The sequence below is a fragment of the Pelobates fuscus genome, chromosome 5, assembly GCF_036172605.1.
Source record: "Pelobates fuscus isolate aPelFus1 chromosome 5, aPelFus1.pri, whole genome shotgun sequence".
NCBI classification, from domain to species: domain Eukaryota; kingdom Metazoa; phylum Chordata; class Amphibia; order Anura; family Pelobatidae; genus Pelobates; species Pelobates fuscus.
In genome coordinates this window covers 66,560,546-66,585,415 of record NC_086321.1, presented here as the reverse complement: position 1 = coordinate 66,585,415, position 24,870 = coordinate 66,560,546, and the positions used below count along the sequence as shown (strand labels likewise).

The 24,870-nt window shown below is 37.2% G+C and overlaps 1 protein-coding gene across 1 annotated transcript in view; it reads left to right on the top strand.

Moving 5' to 3' along the window:
* PDZD2 (PDZ domain containing 2) overlaps window positions 1–24,870 on the top strand; it is a 264,784-nt gene that overhangs the window by 175,998 nt on the left and 63,916 nt on the right. Inside the window, exons 7-16 of the mRNA XM_063453956.1 lie at window positions 1,001–1,149; window positions 2,500–2,619; window positions 3,063–3,177; window positions 6,011–6,084; window positions 8,256–8,481; window positions 9,021–9,138; window positions 11,473–11,605; window positions 21,245–21,326; window positions 23,126–23,229; window positions 24,241–24,409. Of these exons, the coding sequence (XP_063310026.1) occupies window positions 1,001–1,149; window positions 2,500–2,619; window positions 3,063–3,177; window positions 6,011–6,084; window positions 8,256–8,481; window positions 9,021–9,138; window positions 11,473–11,605; window positions 21,245–21,326; window positions 23,126–23,229; window positions 24,241–24,409 (1,290 nt within the window). The remainder of the gene's footprint in view (window positions 1–1,000; window positions 1,150–2,499; window positions 2,620–3,062; window positions 3,178–6,010; window positions 6,085–8,255; window positions 8,482–9,020; window positions 9,139–11,472; window positions 11,606–21,244; window positions 21,327–23,125; window positions 23,230–24,240; window positions 24,410–24,870) is intronic.

The following is a 24,870-nucleotide window of genomic DNA, read 5'->3' as shown; positions in this document are numbered from 1 at the left end:
TGACCCTTTACTACATCACTTTAAAACACCACACTTGGCTGTTGCTTGATTATAAACCTGTCTCATTATAGTGTATGAAGTTATTTGTGATATACAGGCATACCCCGCTTTACATAAACTCACTTTAAGTACACACGCGAGTACAGACATACCGCGAGTGTACGTAAAAATGCCTCACGAGTACAGATGTTCCCACGTCTCTTCTGTCCGCGAGTGAACAGGAAATGGAAGGTTCTATTCTCGCCCGGAGCAGCTCAATTCAGTGTCTTTGGGGCAAGAACTTTTCAAACCTTCTGACATGGCACAGGTTAATCATCTCATATTTATAATGTCTACTCCTAGCTGAACATCTATATATTTTTTTCTGCCCCTACATTGTCCATATTCTGCAATCGGCGCGATCCATTAACCCTGCCATTTTTTATAACTATAACTTAGCAGCTCAGCTGCATAAGCCACAATTCTGAGGATTCAAAGTTAAACCATAAATGCTTAAAGTGATGAAGAGGTGTTTCTAAACAAAGTGTGCGAATAAGCTGCTAATAAATACACTTTGGCACTGTATTGACAGAAAATGGTCCAGTGGACAGGTTTATTTTACTTTTCCTCCCAGTTTAAGGTTGTCAGATGAGTAAAACATTAAATATAAATGGTACAATCTGGAATCAGATTATTATTTTATTTTATTTTTGTACTGTTTTAACTGAATAAAAGCCCACTGGAAATCACTAAATAGATCACTGGAAATAAAATCACTGGAAATCTGCAGTTGCAGTATCAGCTATGCCTGTAAATTACTATTACAATGCAGTACATGTATTGGGGAGTGAAAAAAGGTATTGCTTCACTTTAAGTACATTTTTGTTTTACATACATGCTCTGGCCCCATTGTGTACTCAAAAGGGGGGTATGCCTATATAAGGTTTAATTAAAAAAACAAAAAAAATAAAACACCCTTTTTTGTTTGTGATGAAATACCTTATGTTTGTGTTTATTTCAGGTAGTGGTAGTCGTCTGCAGTCTGTTGGCGAAGATGATGAGCTGGCTGTGGGGAATGGAGATTCCTATCTAGATAAAGGAGATAAATATTGCCGTGGGGGGCGAAAACATTCCCTACCACAACAGCTGGACTCAGTGGGATCCAGACAGGTTAGAGGTCTCTACTCACAAATCATTCATGTGATGCATCATTTCTTTTACTAGCCTTATAGATCCATTCACAAGACTGACAAAGAGCAACATAGCATTGCTTTAAAAGCATTTCTAGCTGTGATCAAAGTAATGAAAATAGTACTATGAATACATTAGTATTTGTGAAAATGCTAAATTGACCTAGATCTGCGTATATCCAAATACAGAGCATCAGAAAAATAAGTTAGATTTCTTGGCTACTATCGGTTAATTTTTACTTTACCATTTCTCCAACCCTCTGTTCCATTCTCCTGAGATCTAATCATTTATGTACCTAAACACATTCTGTTGCATTAAGATCCAATCTTTAATTTCCAGTATTCCATATCAGTAAAAAATAAAATTTGTTCCAATTTTCTTATTCAGTAGATCCCGTTTCCATGCATGTGTGTCGCATTGATGCATTTGTGCTATAATTTTTTAGAATTAGTATCAGGAGACTATAGAAGAAAAAATGGTGCTGTGGAACAAGGACACAGTTGGGACATATCATTGAGGATTCTATAGGATTCCATTCCAACCCAACAATTCTATGGAATATATTATATACAGTAAATATGTCAATGTCACTTTTGCATTCCATGATACCCGCCATTGAGTGTGGATTAAACATTGCCCAACATTTACAGAAGAATTGTTTGGACTTTATTCATTTCTCCTTCATAATATAATCACTTTAATGTATCTAACATGTTGATTCTGAATTCTTCCATTTGCATCATTCTTAAAACATCCTGGTCGCATATGTGTAAGTTCAAGTTAAATGTTAGAAATGGTGTTGTAGTTTTAGCAATAGATGTTAGTGGTTTATTGCTTTGTTCTTTAGGGCTGTCTTTACAAGTTGTTCCTGTTGAATGGAATTGTATGCTTGACAGTGCGGTTTGTACTATCAGTTTAAGTTTGTTATAAAACAATTATTTTAGCTCATAATTACGACTACATCATATATATAGTTTATATAAGGCTTGTCTTTGAAGTATTATGTGAGTCCAACAAAAAAGGTATCATTACATACTCTGGTATTTTGGCATCTTGTCTATTGGACTCATATGGCTAACCCTATCTATCTATCTATCGTTTTTTTTATATATACACACACACAAACACACACAAAATATAAACGAATCAACCAGAATGTGAGTTTGTCGTCTACACAATTTGAGTATTTACTATTTAACATGAAAATGTATGTGTGTACAGGTAACTTAGATCATACATGTTCTTGATGCCCAAGAAACTAGATTGTTGGCTATATTACACCAAGACATATATTTGGTTTCTTGACCTCTAAAACAATGTATTTGTCAGGAATATCACATTATGAAGAAAACCACCAGATCTTTAAGCACGGCGCAGGTGGAGTCCCCATGGAGATTAGCTCAGCCGTCTATTATCTCCAACATCGTTTTGATGAAAGGACAAGGAAAGGTAATTGTTGTGTTTAATTCTTTAGAAGAACAAACTCTTTCTTAGCCTGTCTGGGTTCACCTTGTAATAATGATCTATAGGGGATCCCTTTATACTAGGAAATAGCCTGTAATAATGTGAACAGATTACCATAATATTTATTTTTTATCAACCTTTAAGGGCTAGGCTCAAGAAATGCACTTTAAAGGGTAGCATTTATTTATATAATTATATGTACATTTTATTTAAGCTGTGGCACTATTAAAAGAAATGCATATTTCAGGTTAACGATGGATTTATATTACCGCAGCCTTGCAGTATACATTTTCCAGTCACCCTATAAAGGGGACATCTTGCCACTCACTCTATCCTGGAGTTTAGGTTTGTGTTAGGCAATCTCAGTTCTTAATTTAAAAAAAAACATTTTTTTTAACGCATATCCATTTTGCGTCTACTTTAATCAGGGCCTGGGGTTCAGCATTGTTGGTGGACAGGATTCTGCCAGAGGACGAATGGGAATCTTTGTAAAAACTATTTTCCCAAATGGAGCTGCTGCTGGTGATGGGAGACTGAAAGAAGGTATGATTAGTTAATACCATTCATCGTGACATTACTTAAATCCCCCACAAGCTTTCTTATTATTCTAATAAACTAGAGCTGTTTTAGTTATCCGCTGTCTAATCACCCAAAGAGGAACATGTACTTAGAAACTCTGAGACTCGTTTTTTTCTTTCTCTATTTCTAATACAACCTTTAGATTTAAATAGTTTCCTTCTCAGTCTCAAGCCTTTTCATGCAACAAGTTGTAACCCTAACTTTACGGCAGCACCACTGCTTATAAATGCATGTTCTGGGTGTGCCCCCATTTTTAACCCTAACTTAAACATCTCATTTATGGGACACGCTATGTCTGTCTTGAGCCTCTAATACCAATCTAAATCTAAAGACCATCTCCAGCACTTATCATGACAGTGCAATGTTTATCTAATACTATAACGTTTCATGACAGTCTAAATCCTAAAGCATTTGGTTTCAATTTTGTTGTGGCTACAAATTTCCTTGCATTGTTACAGCTACACCTGTGCAGAAGTACTTAAAATACCTTACTAGACTTGTACCTGAAAATATCAGAATTATTTAGTACTGCACGGAGGTGGCCTTCTCATTCTGTTCAAGAAATGCCCATAAATATGGTGGAAATGTTATTGTAGAATTTTTGAAATAATATGGGGACAAAATGCAGATATAAAACATGGCACTGTCCTTGAACATTCTAAACATTTTGTATTAAGACTTTTAATTTTAGCTTCTCAGAATTTTGCATGATCAACCATGCATTGTCATGCATGAAGATGGAGAAATTACATTACAGATTTAAAATCTCATCTTTAAGAATTCTCATTGACATGTGCATGTATAAATCAGCTCTGCGTACGCTCTCTATCCACATTAGCAATGTAATATTATAAGTATTTTTTCCTGACCTAAATAGTCTCCTCACTTATTCTAACCAAGGACTCCGAGTTCATCTGTCTTTCCAGATCTCATCATAAAAGTGTTTCTGTCATTTTTCTCAAGCCCCTCAGCAACGTTCAAGTGACCTAGATATGGATAAAATAGAAAATAAAAGCTCAATAATTGCACTAATTCTATAATCCTTACATATTTCTCATTGAAGGAATTTATGTCCTTTGCAATATGCCATGTACACATTGCTTTTTGTCTTTTAGATTTATGTAGTCTGTCACATCATTATTTTCCATTCATGTCTTGTCGTAGAGGCTTCCTTTTTCTTCTCCGAAGTCCTATGTATAACTTGCCTGTTGACTGACCTCATCTTGACTTTAGCTATCAATCAAATTACACAGCATAGGCAGTTGATTCGCATTCTGATGCCAACATCAAGAATCAAAGCAACTTATTACTTTTTTTTTAGTTACTCCTACATTTGCACAATACTAGCTTGAAATCAGAACATATAAACGGATAAGGAGAAGTTTTATTTTATGTCTGTGGAAGGATTTTTGGTACCCTAGCCAAACCTATATTTAGTGATTTTCTGGATTTGGAATGCGGGCTATGATTGTTTTTTGTAGTATGGATCAGACGTAATTGGGCATGTGTCCTCTAGTCGGTATGCTTTATCTATGCTGACCCTCCGATGCAATTGACCAAGCTTATACCAATGACTGACAGGGAGCTAAGATGGAACTTCCCAGTTGCAGGATGAAGAGTTGTGGATTTCTAGATTAAATTGAATTTTTCACACCCCACAAATGCATATTTGCTAAATAAAAACTAGATGAGTAAACATACTAGATAAGTAAACCTAATAGAAACATAGAATGTGATGGCAGATAAGAACCATTCGGCCCATCTAGTCTGCCCAATTTTCTAAATACTTTCATTAGTCTCTGGCCTTTAGTTAGGATAGCCTTATGCCTATCCCACGCATTCTTAAACTCCTTTACTGTGTTAACTTTTACCATGTCAGCTGGAAGGCTATTCCATGCATCCACTACCCTCTCCGTAAAGTAATACTTCCTGATATTATTTTTAAACCTTTGCCTCTCTAATTTAAGACTCTTGTTGTGGTAGTTTTTCTTCTTTTAAGAAAAATGTTAAATATCCTGAGAAGTGACCGTTTCCTTAAAGCATGCTAAGTTGTAGTGCAGTCATCCATCACTCAATACTGAAATCTATTTGGGGCTGCATTGTCTCATGACCACTGAATGTATTGCTAATGCAAGTAGTCTACACCTCTTCCCAATTATTTGCCACCATCATCTTTTCTCTTTTATATTTTTCTATTTTCCCTTTCTAGCCCACCCTTCGTCTTGTCATTAATTTCCCACTTTCAATTATCCTGTACAGCTTACATCGCATGTTTGCCTCTTCACATCGTGCCCCAGCTCCCAGCTGTCATTACACTGCCCTCAGTTTGTGAAGTTCTTTCTTGACTTTAAGGGCATTTTTTTATTACCTAGTTAATTTTCTATGAGTCCCGGGTCAGTGAATAACCTTGAGAGAAGAAAATGAAGTAGAACCTGTATTCTCTTACTGCCTTTCAGGTTTTTTTTTTTTAACCCATTGTGTTCTCTTTTTGTTGTTGTCTACAAGTAGGGTGGGGCACTGCTTTTCTGAGCCTGCTCTCTAGGTTCCTGTCTGGTTTTCATTAAAATTGTCTCCCACAGCCTTTATTTTATTAAACAAAATAAAACAAAAACATGACTTTAATAAATTAAAAATTTTGCAGTAAAATATGATACAATTATATAATATTCCTTCTCTCCTTGTTTTAAAGTACTTGACACATTGGTCAGGATTACATAATAATGATAATAATCATACATTTTCCTTCTGTTACACATAATCTGAATGTTATTACTATAATATTTATTCACCTTCTTAGGGGACGAAATCCTAGAGGTTAATGGAGAATCATTACTAGGCCTGACACACCAAGAGGCGATTCACACGTTCAAGGTAAAACGGGAAGTGCTGTGCTATGTAAACGCATGGTGTGCTTTAAGATGTTGTTTATGTGCAGTGTGTTCTAGTGGGATCACTTGAAGTTATTAGTTATAGCTTATATTTATATTTAATATTTGATTTAATTAGATTTACATTTAATACTGTTTATCTTCCGTTCTCCTGCAAACCGCAGCACAATGAGATATATAGAATTGGGATCAAGATTACGCTCATTAGCGAACTCTTCATTCGAGTGTGTAGCCACAGAATTTCTTTCTACAAAAGTTTAATATTTGATTTTTTAGCTCTATATTTTGTTCATTTCACAAATCGTGCTTTTAGCACTTTATTGAAACACAAGCCTGGTAAAGAATTGGCAACTCTAGTCCCGTGTTTCATTGGTTCGGTCAAAGGACTTTGGTCAACCAGCACTGGCACACTTTCATTTACTGTAATATAGAAGAGTAGTTCCCAAACCCTACTCAAGGCACACCAACAGTTTAGGATATAGACTTTTTCAAATTCTATTCTTATGAATTTGGGACACTACAGGCGACCAGACCACCTCGTCTAGTTGCCTTGATCCTGTCATTTTAGCCCTGTGGAAAAAAAAAAAAAACACTGCAATTTCAGAGAAACCACAATGTGTTTTTTTTTTTTGTTTTTTTCTGGGCTAATCCTATCTCTAGTGGCTGTCCGTTAGGCAGCTATTCGTTGGTGCTTCCTGGTGTTTAGTGGAGTAAAACTCCACTATCCGATTTTTGTGTTAAATCTGTTTTTATTTAGGTCAATAAGTTGAACAAGTTACCCACGCAGGGGATGTAACGCGTAAAAGGCATACAGTATAAGATACAATTTTAGCTTTTGTTTCAGTTTACTTATGTTTATCATTAACGTATTTGTATTGCTTCTCCCAGTGGCGTAGCCTGGGTTGTCAGCACCCGGGGCAAGGCAAGTAATTTGCGCCCCCTAACCCGTGGAGTGAGGGGGTGATTAGTGACAGAGTGAAGGAGGGAATGGGTGACACAGTTACAGAGGGAGGGGGTGACTAGTGACAGAGTGCGGCAGTGGGTGACTAGTGACAGAGGGAGGGGGTGACACAGTGACAGAGTGAGGGAGATGGTGACTAGTGACAGAGGGAGGGAGGTGGTGACTGTCACTAGTCACCCCATCCCTCCCTCTGTCACTAGTCACTCCCTCCCTAACTCTGTCACTAGTCACCCCCTCACTCTGTCACTAGTCACCCACTCCCTCTGTCACTGTGTCACCCATTCCCTCCCTCACTCTGTGTCCCTCACGCTAGTCACCCCTTCCCTCCCTTACTCTGTCACTAGTCACCCCCTCCCTCCCTGTCACTAGTCACTCCCTCCTTAACTCTGTCACTAGTATCCCCTCCCTCACTCTGTCACTAGAGTGAGTGGGTGACTAGTGACAGAGTGAGGGAGGGGATGACTAGTGACAGAGTGAGGGAGGGGGTGACTAGTGACAGAGTGAGGGAGGGGGTGACTAGTGACAGAGTGAGGGAGGGGATGACTAGTGACAGAGTGAGGGAGGGGATGACTAGTGACAGAGTGAGGGAGGGGATCACAGTGAGAAGACTCCAGCGTCCATAGGAAAGCATTGAGAATGCTTTCCTATGGACTGGCTGAATGCGCGCACGGCTCCTGCCACGCATGCGCATTCAGCCGATGACGGTAATATGGAGGAAGAGAGGAGGAGGAGAGTTCCCCGCCCAGCGCTGGAGAAAGAGGTAAATTTAACCCCTTTCACCCCCTAGAGCCCGGCAGGAGGGGGGCCCTGAGGGTGGGGGCACCCTCAGGGCACTATAGTGCCAGGAAAAAGAGTATGTTTTCCTGGCACTATAGTGGTCCTTTAATTGCATATTGCATTTTCAGAGACATTTACACTAATAAACTGCAAACAAATTAAATGTTAACAAAACGTTATGAATCCTAATAATTTACTAATCAAATTTAGAATTTTGAGTATAATTCATAAGGCTTTGACGCGAGTATCAGATCAGCAAGTCTGGTGTGATGATTGTAACAAAGAACATTATATTATAGAATCCTCCATTGCCATGAGGATGGGGAGGAGGGTTGATTGGTAAGGGGGACTTTTGCAGTGTTTATATCTGCTACATCTTTCATAATTACAATTGCGATTTATTTTTTTGTTTCAAGCAACTTAAAAAAGGAGTAGTGACCCTGACTGTGCGCACTAGGCTCCGTAGCCCCAGCCTCACACCATGTCCTACCCCTACGTTAATGAGTCGATCCAGCTCCCCAAATTCCAATATAAGCCTTGGAACATCTGTGCCCGGCACTGAAGACGGTGATTCTGCCTCCCTGTGTCGTAAAGGGCCCGGTCCTAAGGACAGGATAATTATGGAAGTAACACTAAATAAAGGTAAGGGACTACAAGTCAACTTGATTTTATGAATCAAAACTTTAAAAAAAATTCACTTAGGATAAACGGCACTCCAGATGTTGTGGACTACAAAGCTCTTTCAGCCATAATGCTTGCAAACCACAAGGGGAAATGTAGTTCTCAACATCTGGAGTGCTGGTCCATAATATTAGAGATAATGTTTTTTTTTTTTCTTGTAGTGGTATTTGTAGTTCTACAACAATTCATGAACTTTTAACCATCTCCCGTTTAGCCTGTTCTAAAATGTTCTATTAGAACAACTCCAACTTATATACAGATGTTTTTTTCCATGGTTTTAACAGAAAGAGGTGCCCTCATACACACTGAAATTTGTTAAAGCCTATAACTAGAGTTGTGTATTCGGAATTCGAAAGGGGAGAATTTGCACAGATTTAATTCCACTCTTGTTTCAATCAATCAGCACATCAATCTAAAATGGATTTCTTATTGTAATGTTTTGAATGCCAAAGAACCAGTTTATCCAGGACTTACACCTTTCCTGTATATTTCTCTTGCAGAGCCAGCTGTCGGTTTAGGTATTGGGGCCTGCTGCCTTACTTTGGAAAATAGCTCTCCTGGAATTTACATCCACAGTCTCGCTCCAGGATCCGTGGCCAAGATGGACGGCAGATTGAGGTGTGTGTAAATGTGAAATTCCAGAACACAATCTGCACCATAAAAGCACTTCATTATTTTATACTTATGCTCCTAGACTCCCTCTGTTGTATGCATGCCAGTTGGGTCTGCAGTCATATTCTAGCTCATCTATTCTAGCTCATAAGTTTATCAAAAAGGTAATTCTGCTCATACATGAGATGGATGTAAAAAAAAAATGTTTTCTTTAGTGCTTTATTCATTACTCGGTATGTTTTCATGTATTGACAATAAAGTAGCAAAAATTTAGACAAAATTCCGCTAGTTCCATTTGTAACAGATCATGTAAGAATTCCATTAGTATTGATATTTATAAATTGTTATACAAGCTAGATATTATTTAAGTAATTATTTAACCTTTTCATTGCTAGGTTGCTCATCATAGAGCAGTGGTGGTGGATCTTGTTTGTGAAGTATATTTCATACGCAACCAGACATTCACTAATATTACACGTTGCAGATCTCGACTGTCCGCAAAGAGTTTATTATTACACGCACTATACTATGCTAATATTGAATATCAGATAATAATTATATACGTATATGTATTTATCTTTTATAATGAGAAAAGTCCAATTTTTTTACATGGTTTTGTGTTTATTTTGATGTCTGCTGTATATTGTTTCACAGGTGTCTGCATGTCTGACATTTAATGGAGCAAAGTTGCTGCTTGTTAAATATTTAGTTTATAGGATTTATGTTTTGGGGATTTTTTTCCCTGTGTCATTACGGATGATCTAAGGCTTCCTTGATTTAGCCTCCCCGTACAGAACCAATATTCAATTTTCACTTATGTCTAGCATTAGAGCAAAGCCTCTTCAGATTAAATCAACAGTTCCCATCAAGGGCCACTGTGAGAGAAAATCTGGTTTCAATAATAAGGGTGAAAATCTTTTAAAGACAGTCGAAATCTATGCCTTGAATTATTCCAGATGTTACTTAAGCCAGTCCATTGCGAAGCTTTAGTCTATCAGCAATTTCACTGTTTGTTTTTCTTTAAGGAACCAAAGGGTCTCCATTCACAACACCTTACGTCTTTAACATCCAACTGTTATGTTACAGTATCGAGTTTTATAAAAGACATTGTTTTAACCACAAATTTGATTATCAATATCCTAAAATAGGATTTATTTTAGTTCATCTAACATTCAACTAGATGAGGAGCTTTACTCGTAGACTGAGAACTAACAAATATTGAAAGCGAGTCTTTAATCCAGGTTAAATGAACTCAGGTGATTTAAAAGTCTGCTTATTTTGATAAAAAGGTGATTTTCGGATTAAAGGGACAAAACTATATTTTTCTAACTATTACTTGTTTTACTTTAAACACCACTTAAAGAGGTTTCTGTTATGTTTGAGAATTTTTTTTTTTTTAAACCTAACAAGTAAAAGTAAATCTTAACTATCGAGAAAGTTGAGGAAGGTATTGAGAAAGAGTTGATTTAAATACAAGATGCGTCCAGCCGCATGGACATGTGCCTGTCATCCCGTATTGATCCGTCCTTCAGTGTCTTCTACATGTAGGTATCACTTCAATATCGTCGTCTTGGCTCTAAAGTCAATGCATGAATATATTTTTTTGCAAAATGTACTCAAAAATTGTCTATTCCTGCCATGAACTGCATGAAGATAATTATAAATATGGGAAAAGCCACTCCTATACTAAATATATGTTCAGCTCCTAGAATGATGGTTCTAACCTCATTGCTGCTTTTGGAAGTTTTTAAAATGGAAGAACTTGTTTATAATTAGGTACTAGCTTTATGATGAAATTACATATCTTTTATATTCCACAGAATGTGAATTCTTATGACTTTCTAGGTTTACTCCATAAAAAATTGACATGAGGAACAAGCAATAAATAAATAGAGCATTTTTATAGAAAACCTAGACAAATGTAGACATGGCAGGTGGAAGCCAATTGACCAATCTAGGCCAATTGACTTCCACCTGCCATGTCTAAGTTAGTCTAAAAATACTAGATTTTATTCCCTGCTCAGGTTATCCTAGATTTTCTTAACCTCTTTCACTACATTTACTGGTAGGCTCTTTCACAGATCTGCATTTTTTTCTATAAAAAGGTTATTTCTAATATTAACAATAAATTATTTTTCTCCAACTTTTGGTTATTGTAATGCTCTCTGCACATTACATTTAAAATCTTTAGTACACAGTATGTTTCAATCTCTTAAACTGGTACATTTAACAGAGCTGCATATACTTGTTTTTTCCTCTGTCAGGGGTTTACAAATACCATAGTACTAATAATACAGAAGATAAGTAAATTGGTTAACCTTAATCATTTTGTCTTTCTAGTCGAGGAGACCAAATTCTGGAGGCTGAATCAGTGAGTCTTCGCCATGCAGCACTGAGTGAGGCATATGCCATTCTAAGTGAATGTGGTCCTGGTCCTGTGAGCCTAATCATTAGTCGTCACCCAAATCCAAAGGTGAGGAACATGTATCTTGAATGTACAAACTTTGGGGATGTTTGCATAACAAGCATGAATTACATGCCATTCCATTGTCCAAGCCAGTGGAGTCCATGCTTGGACAATTTTGGACCCTTCCTCTTGAGACACTAGTCAGGCAGTTCTAATGTTCAGTGCCATAGATCCACAGCGGTAGTTGAGAATGAGACATACCTTTTGGACCCCTATAGTTTTGTACTAGCCAGAAAATGCATTGTAGTCGTAATTTCTTTGAAATTGAAAAGTTAAAAATAGCCATGATTTTCATAACGTATCTCCAAATATTCTTGCTGCGACCTGCAATTTCTATTAAATACCACAATATGGAAGGAATTCAATCCAAAGTTCAAGGAAAATTTTGTCAACATATCCTATAACAAATTGTACAAGGGACATCACATCCCCCACCCATCCAGCACTAAAGCTACATACTGCAATCAGCATGTTCATTTCACCTAATTCTTTACCCACATGCAATCACGGCTAGGATATTTGGTGTCTCTGGCATGCACATAATGATTATGTCCTATTAAAGTTAATCAGTCACTTGAACAAAACTTTAGATTGATGATTACAGCACATACATTTTATTTTCTGAAATCTGTGTAAATATTCTTTTTAAAGCATCATAGAAGATCTTTTGAATAACTCACTTGGACTTAAACGTTTGTCGCTTCTGCTTATGGCACATTTGGCGTCCTCTACACGACTGCTTTCTAAATATTGCTTTTTCCGGTGTAAAATACAGATAATATGAGAAGGTTTAGATGATAACTCGAAATACTAATAATATATTGAGTTACCCAGCAGTTAGAGATATTTATTGTCACATCATTATTTTTTTAAAACGTTCGGCCACTGTTAAGCTATTTAATGGGTTTAGGCTGTATTAAAACTGTAGGTTTTATTTTCCATTTTACTAGGTGTCTTTAAATAACATATGAACTAGTTTTGTGATTGTGGGTTATGTGCCTCCCCCAGTAACTCCCTAGATTACATGATCCTGACCCTAGTTGCAGTGACCACAAATGAGGCAGCAGCTTGTCATTCCTACATAGAGGTAGAGCAGATTGACTTGGAAAAATTAGATAGCTTGGTTGGAGGTATGCTGCATATTGACTCATCTTTCAACTGTATTATTTGGTTCTAGATTTTAAATTTTTGCAGATCTTACGGTGTTTTACTATTTAGTAAATACTTTACTAGGATAAATCATTCTTAGAATGTTAAAACTTCATCATACACTTATGCTGTGAAATCTGCGATGCCTGGATTTGATTTTTTATTCTATCTATTCTATCAATCAAAGGAGAGCTTAAATTGTTTGTACATCGAAGGAAATTATTTTCCTGCAAGCATAATATTGTAAGGTAATGCAATGAAGAAAACAAACAAACAAACAAACAAAAAAAAATAGCACTCCAAAAGTTTGCACTCCAAATGTTTTTTTAAAGTTAAACACTTTTTTTAATTCTGTATTGTCTATGAATGTTTGGCAAAATGCATGAATGATTTTAGAAGAATAAATCCTTTTCAAGAATAATATAATTCAATATTCATATTTATATTAAAAAAAAAGCTTTTATTTGCAATTTATACTTAAGCATTAATTATATTAGAGGGCCTCTACAGTCACCCAGACCACTTCATCTTAATGAAGTGGTCTGAGTGCTGTGGTCCTGTTCTTTATACCCTGTGAAGAGCAAAAATGGGTCGCAAGAGAATACTGAGAACGGGCAGCAGCTGAAATAGCCTGCCCTTCGGTGGGTCCCCGCTCATTTCTCCAGCTGGTTTTTGCTCATCTTGTGCCATTACAGAGAGAACATCTCTGAAACATATCAGACTGGTCCCACCCATACGGGCAGTCCAGATCCAAAATGCCAGCAAGTTCCCTCTGCACGAGAGACACAGCAACCCCAGACGATCGTTTCAGCCTTGTTAGGCATCATCAGTGAGGCATAGCTGGTATCTACCTAGGCACCGTGAGCAAGGGGTCCACGTCTGGATTATGCCTTTAGACTTGTGGAGAGCAAAAAATGGGTCGCAAGAGAATACTGAGAACGGGCAGCAGCTGAAATAGCCTGCCCTTCGGTGGGTCCCCCGCTCAGTTCTCCAGCTGGTTTTTGCTCATCTTGTGCCATTATACCCTGTGATGTCCACATCTAGAGGCTGTGTTTCTTAATGCCACTAGTAAAACTCAGACCTTTTGTAGTATATGTGGAACTGCACTCACTCCCATCAATCTGAGCCAGGGTGCTTGCTGTACCGGAACCAAACACCAGAGTCCCAATTTCGTAGAGTAAAATGAAAGAGGTCCAGGCAATCCTTGGTTCAAGATAGGCACTTTATTGGAACCACAACAGCAACGTTTCGACCCAAGGGTCTTTGTCAAGCTTGACCTCTTTCATTTTACTAGTAAAACTCAGTCACGTGATTCGGAAACTTGTTGAAAATCACGGTTGCCAGGTCCCCAATGCTCCTCTTTGAGAAGCATTGGATTGGACCATCAATGGAGGAGGCAATGCCTATTCGATAATGTCATGGGAGACGGAGAGGTGAGCAGCACCAAAGGAGTCAGTAAAAAGCTTTTAATTTTTTTATTTTATTAAATTTATTGGAAAAAGGGGGAACCTATATATAACCTGTAGTGTTAGGAGTACATATTTGTATCCTTTAAAATAAATTCTTAGCAACAGTGTGCACATATTAATGTGTCCCAGAGTTCAATACATTCGTGAAATAGCTAAAAATGGTGCTAAATATTTTTTACGCTTCAAATCAGCATGTTTAATACATTTTCACTTTTAAGCAGAGACAAGGCTTCCATTCAGTAATTTTTATAGTTACAAAATGTTAAAACGGAACTCTCACCTTCCGTGATTTTTAATATCATGTTTACGTTTCCCCCATAAATAGCAAATATGCTTTTGTGAGGTTCAAAAAATAAAATTAAATGTAGAAATCCACACTTTTTTTTTTCTTCCGAATCTGGGTGTCTCCATCTTGGCTCCCGGTCAGTCTGCCTTCTAAATTCTGTTCTTTTCTGCCATTGAACATTGATGAAAAGGAGAAATTGAAACAATGTTTTTGTTCCTGCATTTTGCAATGTGTGCTTTGACTGTGTACGTATCTAGCTTGTTTGTGATGTCACTTGCTAAATGTTTAATACTATTTAAAAAACATGTTGCATCATATGAAAATAGGGTTAAAGTTATACATAATTTTACATTTTGTATTCAATGGTGTAAAATTACACCATTGGTGGAGAGCTGACACATTTCCTCTTTCAAGGGATACTCTAAACACCAAAACACTTTTAGCTTAATGAAGCAGTTTTAATGTATAGATCTTCCCCCCCTGCTGCCTCACATCTCAATTCTCTGCCATCTAGGAGTTAAATCACTTTTCTTTGTGTTTATGTAGCCCTTAAAGGGACACTCCAGTGCCAGGAAAACAAATCGTTTCCCTGGCACTGCAGGTCACCTCTCCCTCCCACCACCCATCCCATGTTGCTGAAGGGGTTAGAACCCCTTGAGTGACTTACCTGAGACCAGCACCAATGTCCCTCGGCGCTGGTTCAGGGTCTGCCCACGCTCCTCCCCCGCCAACGTCATCCGGCGGGGGAGACAGATTGCGCAGGCGCCGGCGGGGGAGACCTAATGAGTATGCACGGCAATGCCGCGCTCGCGCATTAGACCTCTCCATAGGAAAGCATTGAAAATGCTTTCAATGCTTTCCTATGGGGATTTTAGCGACGCTGGAGGTTCTCACCATGAAGTGCCCTCTAGTTGCTGTCTAGTAGACAGCCACTAGAGGAGGAGTTAACCCTGCAATGGAAATATTGCAGTTTATGAAAACTGCAATATTTACAGTTGCAGTGTTAAAGGTAGTGGGAGTTGGCACCCAGACCACTCCAATGGGCAGAAGTGGTCTTGGTGCCTGGAGTGCCCCTTTAACACACCTCTTCTGACCCATAGAGCCAACATGAAAAAAAGGATTAATTTTTAATCAGATCTTACAGCACTTTTACTTGAACATTAATCACACAATTTCTTGGCTCCTGAAGGCAGGAGATAAGAAATTCTAAATTAAATGCACTTTGCAACAAAGGAAGTTTAAAAATATCTGAAAATGTCTACAAATATTTATTATGGTGGCATTTATATCCCTTATGCCTTCACCATATCTATCCCTCCTGCTCATTACATTGTTTACCTGTGTTTGGTACATACTTTCTTATCTGGTGGAAATGTGATCTAATCACAGTTTTTCTGGAACATGGTTTTCTTTTCTTCTCTTCAAAAAGTTCTCCATCTTCCCAGATCCATGCTTAGCACTTCTGAAAAGTGCCCCTTCTCAAAAGCATTTAAACTCTGCATTAAGAACTGTACTGCTCACACATTTGCGTGGCTGAGGAATGCAGAGATGAAATCTCGTGTTTTGATATGTTCTCGATCAAAACTAAAGGCATTCTAGACATGAAAAAATGTCTGCAAAGTTGAAGGGGAACATTACTTACTCATAATGCAATCTACCATAGGACATTGTACAGTGTCTCTCTTCTGGTCAAATCTGACCCTTCTCACCAGAGAGTTACTCTTGGTCACTTACCGTGTTAATCTCTGCTATTGACTCTCAATATTTCTATGTATTTTTTGTTACATAATTAACCTACAAGTACCTGTTTTTGAACCTGCCAGAACATTTGTACTTCAGGTCCCCTACTCTCTCCCCCAGTTTTTTTTCTTGACTCTTCACTGTTCATTAATAGCAGACATATACATTTTTACTTTCTTCATATTTTCTCTAATTTTGTTGCGCTGCTAGATTAAGCATAAAATAGGGGGGAGGGGACAGCAAAGTCTAGGGCAGTGGCTTAAAGTATACAGTATTACAGTCATTGTTATTCTTTGAAAGTGATTTTTGATATTGTGTATTTTATATATTTCTGTGCATGGGATGTAATCTACAAACTTTGTATTTCTGTTTGAATGTCTATTTTGTTTGCTTCTCACTCCTAATAATAAAAAAAAAAACCAAGAAAAAACAGAAAGCATTTAGAAAGGCTGTGTACGTCACATGCAGGGGAGGTGTTGGTAGGGATGCATAAACAACATGATTGACCTCCTAAATCACAGAAAACGGAGCAATAAGATTGCAGGTGCATGACCAAAACTGCTTATTTAAACTATAGCTGCTTTGATGCTTAGCGTGCCCATTTAAGGCCTCTACAACAAGCCCTGTGGTTTGCTATAACACTCAATGCAATGGTTTGATTACAGAAATAATGCTAGTATTTTTTAGTTTAATGTGTGACCCTGCTTCTCTCTTTAGAATGTGACAAATTACCAATATAGTGTCCAATCAATCCTCACCATTGGGCATTAACAAAATTATGCAGTTAATCAAATTCATCTTATCTTTGCAGTTAACCACAGGGGTCCACTCTATACTAGTTAGAAACCTTATCCTCAAAGCCACCAAAATGTTTGTTTTTTGTTTTCTTGTCATCTGACTAACTTACTTACATTGCATGACCATAGATCACATAAGCTCACCACAACACCATTTTCTGCAGCTCTTTGTAACACTCTAAAGCCTTCTCTAATGAGATGAATCCACTTTTTTGGGACATCCATCCTTCTTGGGCTCCTCGGGCTGTTTACAGTACTTAGTTTATCTATTTAATATGTGTAAAAAGCAGAGTTGCCCAGTCACAAATACAGCCTGCCACCCTGAGATTCAAACAGATTATGTTAATGAATCAACAACGTAAATTACATAGTTACATAGCTGAAAAGAGACTTATGTCCATCAAGTTCAGCCTTCCTCACATATGTTTTTGCTGTTGATCCAGAAGAAGGCAAAAAACCTAGTCTGAAGTGCTTCCAATTTTGCAACAAACTAGGAAAAAATTCCTTCTTGACCCCAAAATAGCAGTCAGATGTCTCCTTGGATCAAGCAGCTATTACCCCACTAATTAGAAATTCTATCCCTGCATGTTATGTTTTTGCAAGTATTTATCCAATTGCAGTTTAAACATCTGTATAGACTCTGACAAAACCACCTCTTCAGGCAGAGAATCCCATATCCTTATTGCTCTGACTGTAAAAAAAACCTTTTCTTTGCCTTAGATGAAATCTCCTTTCTTCCAGCCTAAGTGTGTGACCTCGTGTCCTATGTATAGCCCTGTTTATGAATAGATTTCCAGATAAAGGTTTGTAATGGCCCCGAATATATTTGTATAATGTTATCATATCCCCTCTCAGGCGCTGTTTTTCAAAACTAAACAGATTAAACATTTTTAACCTTTCTTCGTAACTAAAATGTTCCATTCCTTTTATCAATTTTGTAGCTCGTCTCTACACTTTTTCTAGTGCCATGATATCTTTCTTTAGAACAGGGGCACAAAATTGCACAGCATATTCAAGGTGTGGTATTACCAGCGATTTATAAAGAGGCAAAATTATATTTTCATCCTGAGAATTTATGCCCCTATTTACCGTATATACTCGAGTATAAGCAGAGTTTTTCAGCACATTTTTTGTGCTGAAAAACCCCAACTCGGCTTATACTCGAGTCAGTGTCTGTATTATGGCAATTTTCATTGCCATAATACAGACAGGGGGCTGTGGGGGCTGCAGAGCGTTTACTTACCTCTCCTGCAGCTCCTGTCAGCTCCCTTCTCCTCCGCGGCGGTCCTTTCAGCACCTCGGTCAGCTCCCAGTGTAAGTCTCGCGAGAGCCGCGGGGTCATAGTGCGGCTCTCGCGAGACTTACACTGTGAGCTGACAGAAGAGCTGCACGGACCGGCGCGGAGGAGAAGGGAGCTGACAGGAGCTGCAGGAGAGGTAAGTAAACTTTCTGCCAGCCCCCCTCCCCCCACTGAACTGCCAATGCCACTGGACCACCAGGGAAGGAGAGCCCCCCTCCCTGCCATATATCAAGCAGGGAGGGGGGATGAAAAAAAATAAAATAAAATAAAAAATAACAAAAAAATAATAATAATTAAATTTAAAAAATAATAATAATAAAAAAATGATAAAAAATTATTAAAATAATAATAAAAAAAAAATTGCCCACCTCCCCAAGGCTCAGCTACACACACACACACACATTGCATTCATACACACATTGCATTCATACACACATTGCATTCATACACACATTTCATTCATACACGCACTGCATTCATACACACACACACACACACTCTGCACTTATACACACACACACACTGCACTCATACACACACACACACTGCACTCATACACACACACACTGCACTCATACACACACACTGCACTCATACACACACACTGCACTCATACACACACACTGCACTCATACACACACACACTGCACTCATACACGCACACACTGCACTCATACACGCACACACTGCACTCATACACGCGCTGCACTCATACACACGCGCTGCACTCATACACACGCGCTGCACTCATACACACGCGCTGCACTCATACACACACACTGCATTCATTATATACACACACTGTAAATAAATATTCAATTAATATACATTTTTTAGGATCTAATTTTATTTAGAAATTTACCAGTAGCTACTGCATTTCCCACCCTAGTCTTATACTCGAGTCAATAAGTTTTCCCAGTTTTTGGGGGTAAAATTAGGGGCCTCGGCTTATATTCGGGTCGGCTTATACTCTAGTATATACGGTATACATGATGAAACCTTACTGGCCTGCAATTGACATTGCATATTGCTGTTTAATTTGTTGTCTAGAACAATTCCCAAATCCTTCTCATGTGTGGTTATCCCTAATTCACTACCATTTAGGGTGTAAATTGCTTGTGCATTCTTAATCCTGAAGTACATAACTTTGCATTTCTCTACGTTAAATTTTAGTGCCCAGTCCCCCAATCTATCCAAATCCCTCTGCAGCAAAGCAATATCCTGCTCACATTTTATTACTTTACAAAGTTTTGTGTCATCTGCAATTACGGATTCATGGCTTTCAATGCCTATTTCAAGATCATTTATAAATATGTTAAATAAAAGCGGTCCCAAAACAGAACTCTGAGGGACACCACTTACCACTTTTGTCCAGCCTGAAAATGTACCATTAATGACAACTCGATGTACTCTATTCTTAAGCCAATGTTCTACCCAAGAACAAGAATATTAATCTAGACCAATTTCTTTTAGTTTGAATACTAACCTATTGTGAGGAAACGTATCAAATGCCTTGGCAAAATCCAAGTAGATCACATCCACTACAACACCCTGATCTATACCTCTACTTACTTCTTCGTAGAATGCAATTAGGTTAATTTGACATGACCTATGTTTCATAAAACCATGCTGATTATTGCTAATAAAGTTCTTCCCAATGAATTCCTGATTATCCCTTAATAGCCCTTCAAATATTTTCCCAGTCACAGAAGTTAAGCTCAAATTAGTCCTTGAAAGATTAATATTTATGTTTAGCACTATTACTATATTGTAGTTTAAACTTCTAACTGGAAGAAGGGACAATTTTATTTTATTTTTTATTTAAAAAAAATAAATATCGACTGTCCTTCTAAATCAGGTACCATTTAATTTCATGAAAGAAACAGAAAGGAAATAAACCGCAGTATCTAAATGCAGGGTAATCATCTTTACGTCACTCTAAAACCTGTAATTTTAAAGTCCTGGATCATGGGAATTTACAAACGTGGCCAACGTTCTGCATTTGTGTGTCAAGAGAGCAGCTGGTTATGGTGTGAATGCTTATTTTCCATCAGTTTTATTATGGACTTAATGAAAATGTGTCTTGAATTTGTGACATTTCTCATTGATTGTTCCTTTTACTTCACATGCACTGTCTGACTCTGTGCCCTTTTGTCTGCAGACTAATGAAAAAAATATGGAATATAAAACCCTCTCCAAATCTATTCAGCATCTGTACTGTATATTTCTCATCCACTCCGGGACAGAGACTGATTTGTTTAGGATAAAAATAAAATAAGAATAAAAAGTTAAAATAATTGTAAAAAATAAATAATTATCACCTTTTTGTATTAATATATATATATGTTTTCCAAACAATGTACATAATTTAAATCTGTAATTAGCAACTTTTGTTGTTTTGGAAAAACCACATACTTATCAAAAACATAGATAGGAAAGCGAGCCAGCTCAGTCTTTTGTTTGGGGCTTTTGTCAAGAGATTTTCCGCGCTACTCCTCATGCACAGTGGCACATACACAGTTAGCCACTATGAAACATCTACTTAGTCAATTGATTCGCTTTAATAAATATGGAGCATGAAACACTTTATTGTCAACCATTTTAAACCATTAAGTAATATACACTCAGCCATATTCCACTTCATGTAGCTTTATCTTGTATTTATTGTTTTACTAGCACAGCTTTGCACTAAGCTACAATTTTTCTGTGGGACCCTTGTTCTCTTAGGAATGTGCTGTCTGAGTATTTCTTGTAGGACAGAGTAGGATTCAGAACAAGGACAAATAAATTCCCTTTTAAGACTTGTTGAACCACATTAAGTTCAGTTTGTAAAAGCAGAGGAAGGAATCTTGAACCGTTGTGTTTCTTCCGCTGTCATTTGATATCTTGACTTTCTTGTTGAAGGTATCAGAGCAGGAAATGGATGAGGCCATCTCTCGTACAACTCATCGGGAAAGCAAAGATTCTGGGTCATCTCACATCATGGGTAAGACTTGGCCTCATATTAAACTAAATGGTATATGTACAACAAATCTTAAATTCATAAATGATAGTGAGCCTACCAACATTTCTAATACAAACATATTGTTTTGATTTTGTGAAGACACAATTAATGGACTTGAATTACTGTAGATATAAAGTAAAATGACAGTACTCGTGTGGAACCATTCTGAATTACATCTACAAAAATAAGGTTACTCTCCTGCCTGTTGTGTATGTTAGTTACATTCTTCTCATGTCTCCAGCCAGTTAGTAGAATCTATTTTCTGTTGAGCTATTTCTATTAAATACATAAATAATTACCTCTCTGACGGCAATCTGCATACAGCTGTAACCAAAAATGTCCTTTGCTTGACTGTATCTAAAACCAGCAGGTGACCTTGAAGTTCTTGCCCTTAACTAGACTACTCTAGCCAAAGACAGGAGCCACATGCTGTTACTATAACATTTTAGAAATCTAGTGTTTTGTTTAAAAATACAGAAGCATGAACCACATCACTTTGCAGATAGCCAAAAATGCAACTGAAGTCCATCAACTATTCACACATCCCACACACATCTTTCTGCTCTTGATTCAAAATAAGGCACTTTGAAGCAATTTAATTTTTTCAGAACTCCAAGGTGTCATCATATTTCCCCAGGATCAACAAGCTGTCATTTATCTGTTTAATGTTATTATATCCTTATCTGAAATGTCCCCCCCCCCCCTTTTTTTTTTTTTAAATACATATTGTTTTCTAGTCGTTATTTATAATCAACAATGTTCTCTTCCAGAGGTGTTTACCACCTCTGCACGTTTTCCAGTTCCTCAAGCTCCTTCTTTAAAAAAAAAAAACAATAAAAATTTTTTTTACTTTATTCAGTCTCAATTTTATCACCTCTCTAATTTTTTTTGCTCTATCATGCAGTTTGGTTAGCTAAACAGGAAATCATAGATACCAGATTTGTTTAGATCAGGTGTTCAGCCGGTAGAATTACGTTCATTTATCCAGAATGGTAGACTGTATTAAATATGTTATGTGGAATGTATGAACATTTCCCGTAACAGAAAAATGTCAGAATACCAATACTGGTTCAGTATGTAAGCATCTCTTAACTCTTATGGGGGAGAAGAATCTAATTTCTGATCCCTAGCTATATTATTTGTTTCTTTTGTGTCTGGAATAAGCACATCATATACGAGAGGCCTCGGCAATTGCCCACAATTAATGGTTTGCAGCACTTCCCAATGACCACCTTTCACAAGAAGGGTTTTTACATGCTAATTTTTAAAACTACAGAATATGTCTCCAAGCTAAATTCTACATAATATATGTTCCTATTAAAAACAAACTGCTTACGTTTACGTTCACCTTACATTTTAAGTTAATTATATAGTTAACTATATGTAATTATTTTTGTTTTTACCTATTGATGTGTTTATGTATATTTAAGTGTAATATTCGTCTTGTTGATAAGTCAACTGTACTTGCCATAACAGCTGGACCAAATGTGGACACGTTTTAAAGAGCCACTCCATCTCATAGTAGAAGCAAATTTAGGAATGCAATGTAAAGATACAGGGCATCCTGGCAGAAGTGTAGATATATATTTATTTTTTATATTTCTTATTTTAACCTTTATTTCTATTAAAAATGCAAAAATTTCAAGAAAATGTTATTTCCAGTTTGTCACTATAGAAATAAAGAGCAATCCTGCTCTATCCCCTTCTAACTTTGCAGAGGAGAACGTTTTTTTATGTGAATTAGATCGATTCCAACCGTAATAATATTTATATGTTTGTAGGGCTCCATTCAAAAAGTCCGTCTCATACTGTGAAGCCAAAACAAGGAGAAGGGTCAGCGTCACTCAGCTGGACAATGAAACGGTTTCTGGAACCTGCAAGTCGGGTAATCAAAACAAAACTACCAAATTATCTCATTGATACGAAAAATCTTCTCTCATATTAAACCTGTGTCTGTGTTTGAAGGAGGATCTTTTAAGTTTGTATAAAAAAATTTCAATACAGAGAAGTATTTTAAGAGAGGTCCAACAAATGCACCCAAAATGTTACCTTTTTATCTATAATTTATCTTAGCTAAATAATTATATAATGCCCAGTTTAGTAGTCTTTGTACAGGTAAAAAAAAAACCCACAAATACGGCTATACATTTTGGGGCCAAAACTTCAACAGCTAGAAATCAAAAAGTCAAAATAGAGTGTCCCAAAAAACAAGAAAAGTAACAGTACAACGTGTCGAAACAACAAAATACATGTATATGGTGGAAATGAATGCGGGTGATTTAAGTAAAAAAAAGATGTGAAAAAAACAAGCAATAGGGGTACATTCAGAATGGATATATTAAATGCACACATACAGAGAGAGTACACTGTTTCCCTGTTCCATAATGAAGGTGTTCTGGGCATTATACCTTCCTATCACTGAATTTGATTAACTTCATGGGACTAGGCTCACCCTTTAAGTAGCATTATATCAAGTGTGGTAGAAATGTTTTATAACTAGCTACATAGGATAAATCTGTATCTACCTGTGAAATAGTAAGACAATAAAAAACACTTTCCTTAATATTGCTATATATATATATATATATATATATATATATATATATATATATATATGTTCCACAACCTGAGTAAGAGTATTTTAATGTGATCCATTGGCAGCTTCATCAAGTGGTTTCGGACACTCGAACACCAAAAAAATTTCGACAATGCATTGCTTTTATATGTATATTATGATATCTCCTGACAATTCAGGGAAATAATTTAGAAGTTGGAGAACATCGCTAATCAATGGTAAACTCAGAGACTTTTTTTTTAATGAGCAGCGAGCACAGCTCTAAATCCAGCTATTATTTATTTATTTATTTATATATTTTACATCCTTCCCTTTCTATAGCAAGGATCTGTGACTTCCGAAACGGAGCTCTCTCAATACTTCCCGCAGGATGTCCCCAGTGGCCCGTTCTGTGAGACCGCGATCACTGGCTGTAGTGATGAGGAGCAGCTGCTGCTGAGAAGTGCTAGCAACCCTCTTGATGACAATGGACCTCTTTTGAGCGCTGCAAGTAAGCTTTTGCAAACTGAACAGTGCCTCGTGCTTCCTGAACAGCCTGCCTGTTATGTGTTCTGATAATTCCTTCATTCATACGAGCAGCAAATGGATAGGCTTTATCTCTCATAAATAATGAGCTGTTTATTTTCATATTATTCTCCCAATTTAATCTGTGTACAGGAGACGGCCAGTGGCAGTGATATTTTGGTTATTTTAACAGCAAGGCAGTGCCAGAAAAAAAGAAGTGTGTTTGTGTTTAAAAAAAAAAAAATGATTTCCAAAAAGGAAAGAAAAGAGCACGGTGCATGTATAAGAAGAATTAAAAGAATTAACAGTTGTTGATCTGTTCCAATTATTGCAGTCTCTCTACAGATTTCTGCAGATCTGGAAATAGATCTTCTCACCTTCCGGATTACTCCTTTGTTTTCCAACCCTAATATGACATAGCAGCTCCAGATGTTTGGAGAACAATAA